The 4,015-nt window shown below is 36.5% G+C and overlaps 1 protein-coding gene across 4 annotated transcripts in view; it reads right to left on the reverse strand.

Moving 5' to 3' along the window:
* Positions 1-4,015, reverse strand: part of LOC107719848 (thyroid hormone receptor beta-like) — a 157,696-nt gene that overhangs the window by 18,284 nt on the left and 135,397 nt on the right. For 2 of the 4 annotated variants that reach the window (XM_016527387.1, XM_016527384.1), the window contains 2 exons: positions 2,880-2,966; positions 2,059-2,205 (listed from right to left, as the gene is read on the reverse strand). In XM_016527387.1, coding sequence (XP_016382873.1) covers positions 2,059-2,205; positions 2,880-2,966 — 234 coding nt within the window. The remainder of the gene's footprint in view (positions 1-2,058; positions 2,206-2,879; positions 2,967-4,015) is intronic. The other 2 variants (XM_016527385.1, XM_016527386.1) reach the window with 2 other exon arrangements.

Consider the following 4,015-nt stretch of genomic DNA (forward strand, 5'->3'; position numbering starts at 1 on the left):
TACAATATGCATTGAATTGGACGAATAACCTATGTTAGCGAATAATAATTGTGTAGGATAGAACTATTTTCCTGCTCATCTAAACACATGCAAATGTTGCAAGACAAAACCAATCAATCACAGAGAGCGTTCACTCCCAAAAATATCATAAGAAAACATTGACGCTTTTGGGAACGGCAGCCCAGAACAATGCTTATCAGAGGACAGAAAAAAACATGTTTGAGTTATTTCACAATAAATAAACTGAAATTGTAGCCTACATAGTTTGTGCAATTACATTTATTTAAATGGAACGTTAAAAGTTCATATTGATCATGTTCTATTCTGTAATGTTATTATAAATCATACACTGTCAGAAAAAAAACGTTGCATTTTATGCGTGCAACAGCCTGTCACTGGCAGTCCCTTATGAAAATGAACCATGGTTTTACTAAAGTGACCGTAGTTCAACTATAGTATTTGATTTGTAGATTTCCATGGTTACCACTACAGTAAACATATTTTAACCACGTGTAAACAAAAGTATAACCTTGCAATTAAGGCGTTGCAATTAAGGCGTATTGAATGTTAAAATGCGTTTCAAATATAAAGTTAAGTGGATATCATTACCCATTTTACTCTTAATAATTTAATAAATTTCATAATTGAAAAATTCAGTTTAGAAGTATCGTATCGTATCGATATCGACAATACTGGCCTTTAAAAGTATCGGTATCGTATCAAAATCAAATGAAGTGGTATTGCCCATCCCTACTTAAAGGTGCATACTGCCACCTACTGCATGACACCGGCATGACAGCTGACGTAAAATAAGGATTGGCACAGGATAGCCGTTACCGATCAGCTAAAAAATGCTCAATTGGCCCAGATCCTGATCCTTGAGATCAGGTTGGGACATCCCTACCCCTTACCTTTTCCTCTTTTGTATTTTCTCTGTCATCTCTCTCTATATACAGTCGTTCTGCTACTGTCCGTCTTGTGCACTGAGCTCTCTGTCCTCCCCCATCATGAGTGTATGACTGACTATAAGTGTGTTTTGGTGCTCGGTCCGATCCACTTTTTAACAGCGTTTTTCAAACATTGCTTACTGCACCTTTAATCTCATTTTTAAAGTATTTCATTCCCTCATTGTGATTCATCTTCGGTAGCTTTGATACATTTGTTCTACAGGACATCGACCCACATCAACCAACCACTTGTTTGGATGTAGTTTCGAAGGAGTTTCATTCCCTGTGTTTGATGCATTGTACACAGAGCTGGGTGGTAATTACATAATCAGATTCCAAAAATAAAGTACTTATAATTAGAGTATATTACATTTCATAATACTCATAATCAGATTACAGTTACTTTTGTATGGATTACATGATTATATATTATTCACACAATGACGGTAAATCTTTCATAATTTATAGATTCTCTCTAATTCTTCTTTTTTCTCTCTTTTTAATTTTCCTCTCTCTACTGTGTGTCATACCATTTAGCTTTGACTATATTCACAGTATAGAATGGTCATGTAAATGACATGTAAATAACTTTGCAAACCATGCTTCGGAATCTGGGTGAAAAAAGCTCCTCTCAAGCAATTAGAACATGTATGAAACAGATAATTATGCAAGTTACTAAACACTGGTGATGCATAGCTGTGTCTTCATCATATCCAGTGACCTTCAGTAACTGAAAGACTTTGGGAGTGTAATGTTTGGCATTAAATATTTACTTGAAATATCTCTGAGGAAGTTAATATTTCAAATAATTTAACAATATTCGCATGTTTACAGTTTGATGTCGCTTAGTGGTCACACTGACATGCAGGCAAACAAATTAAATATTTATATTTTAAGTGTTCAAGTGTTTAAGTAATTTATTTTACATTTTTATGATTTAATATATTATTAGCTTTTTATCAACTCACAAACCCACTGCAGTTTTTACATTAAGCCCAGTTTGGGAAACCCTGGTTTAATGTAATGTCTAATGCATTTTTTGATGTTGAATATATGTTCTTTCTCTTTGCTTATTCATATCAATCTCTGTATCAGCTCTGATTGTTCTTACCTCACAGAACATGGGCAGCTTTTTGGCAAAATCCACAACACGAGTGATGGCGGGGGTGATAATTTTTGTAAACTGACTGAAGGCTTCGATGTCCACTTTGCTCCCCTCTGGTGCGTTGACGATGGGCGCAGAACCGATGTCCTCGGGCTGCAACGACAGGAAGGGGAGGGGCATCGAGCTCAGTAACACAGGCACTTACAGGAAGTGGACAATTACAGAGACGAAGGTGTGACACAGCAAATCCTCATTCCCCTCTAAAGCACGAAGAAGGCCAGAGATACAGCAAGACATCATCGAAACAAGAGTGGAGCCCAGTTATTAAGAGGGAAAAGAGGAAAGATGAGAAACTTAAACTAGAGGAAGATCAGAGCAGAGAAGCATCTTTGATATCTCCTTCTGTGTGGAGCTCATTGACTAGGGTTATCCACTGATATTTGGATGTTATTTTTATTTATTTCTGTAAAGATTTGTGCCCTTCTGACCAGAAAAATGTGATGTGAAAGACATAGCAAAAAAAAAAAACCAGAAAGCCAGACTGAGGGTCAAAAGAAGACTGGGAGCTGAGTACAGCACAAATCCAGCCTAATGTTCCCTGGTGACATTAGTCAATTATTCAGCTTTCCTCTTCTGTGTACACCTTCATTCTGACACAGCGAGCAGAGAGCTACACAAACACGCCAAACAAATGCCTTAAGCATTCAGCAAGTTGATTTATTTAAGAAAAAAAAAATCGTGACAGAAATGGAAGCAGCTGAGAATTTGAGAGAGCGTTTCTTTTGGATAAAAACATAAATAAATGTGTTTGCTCTGCTGGTTCTTACCTTGGCTTCCTTCACCCCCACTGCACTCTGGTCAGAAGTACAGAATAAATTACATGTTATTTCATTAAGTAGCATTGCTTCCTTGACCTGTTGGGCAATCAACAGGGATCGTGAAGTTTCAATGAAGAACCCGAGTCAAGTCAACTAAAAAGAACAAGTTTAAACTGGACAGGTGAGAGTGCAGACAGAAAGTGACAGTGATTTATTAAGTTTGCGTGGAGTTTCCATGGATTTCCAGGCTTTAAAATCATCTTGTATAATATTACGTATGGAATAACTGCACATAGACGTTTTTGATTATTTATTTATTTTTTTTTACTGTGAAATGGCCTAGTAAAATTGTATTAAAGTTTTAGAATTTTTTTTATTTTATGTTCTACTATGCAATGTATGAAAATTTGGACTGGGTGATTTTGGCTTAATTTTTTGTTGATTTTTTCAGCTTTTTGACAATCATTTCATGATATTTGCATGCTAACTGAAGTGGCTTAACAGACACTGGGCTTCATTCACGATTCAAAGCCATAAGGTTTGTTAAAACCATTCAATTCAATACAACAGCTTGTGTAAGAATGTTTTATGAACAATTCACACACATTCATTTTGCTTGTGTTTCATGAATGAGGTCCACATTTGCTATTTATTTAAAATGTTATTCAAAAAATAAAAATCTAATTAGATGATATGGACCAATATATTACAAATTAATGAGTAATATTTACATAGATATATTTTTGTCTTACATTAAAAAGACTTCTGATCTCTGAATCAGAGTTTTGAAACCGACAGAAATGAACTGAACTTACCAACTCTAATGCATTTTTCCTACTGAAGATTAAGTGAAGCTTAGAATTTCTGCACTTCTAGAGTCACTAAACACAATTTCAAAAATAATAAGTTCCCCTTCTAGGGAACTCAACGCTGCGCCCCCTAGGGGGCACATTGGGGAATGCAGCCTGCATGACCGTGTCTGAAGCACGTGTGAAACAATGCCAATCTATTGGCCCACCTGGCCCATGACGTCATAGGCGGGATGCTCGGAAGTATAAAAGGGCACCTGCTGAATACGTCATCCTCTTTGCTGTCTTCAGGAGCCATCTGTTTGAAGTGCGTGTGAGAGACCAAGGCAGGTGAGC

Source organism: Sinocyclocheilus rhinocerous, unplaced genomic scaffold, assembly GCF_001515625.1.
Source record: "Sinocyclocheilus rhinocerous isolate Xijiao unplaced genomic scaffold, SAMN03320098_v1.1 scaffold1563, whole genome shotgun sequence".
Taxonomy (NCBI): domain Eukaryota; kingdom Metazoa; phylum Chordata; class Actinopteri; order Cypriniformes; family Cyprinidae; genus Sinocyclocheilus; species Sinocyclocheilus rhinocerous.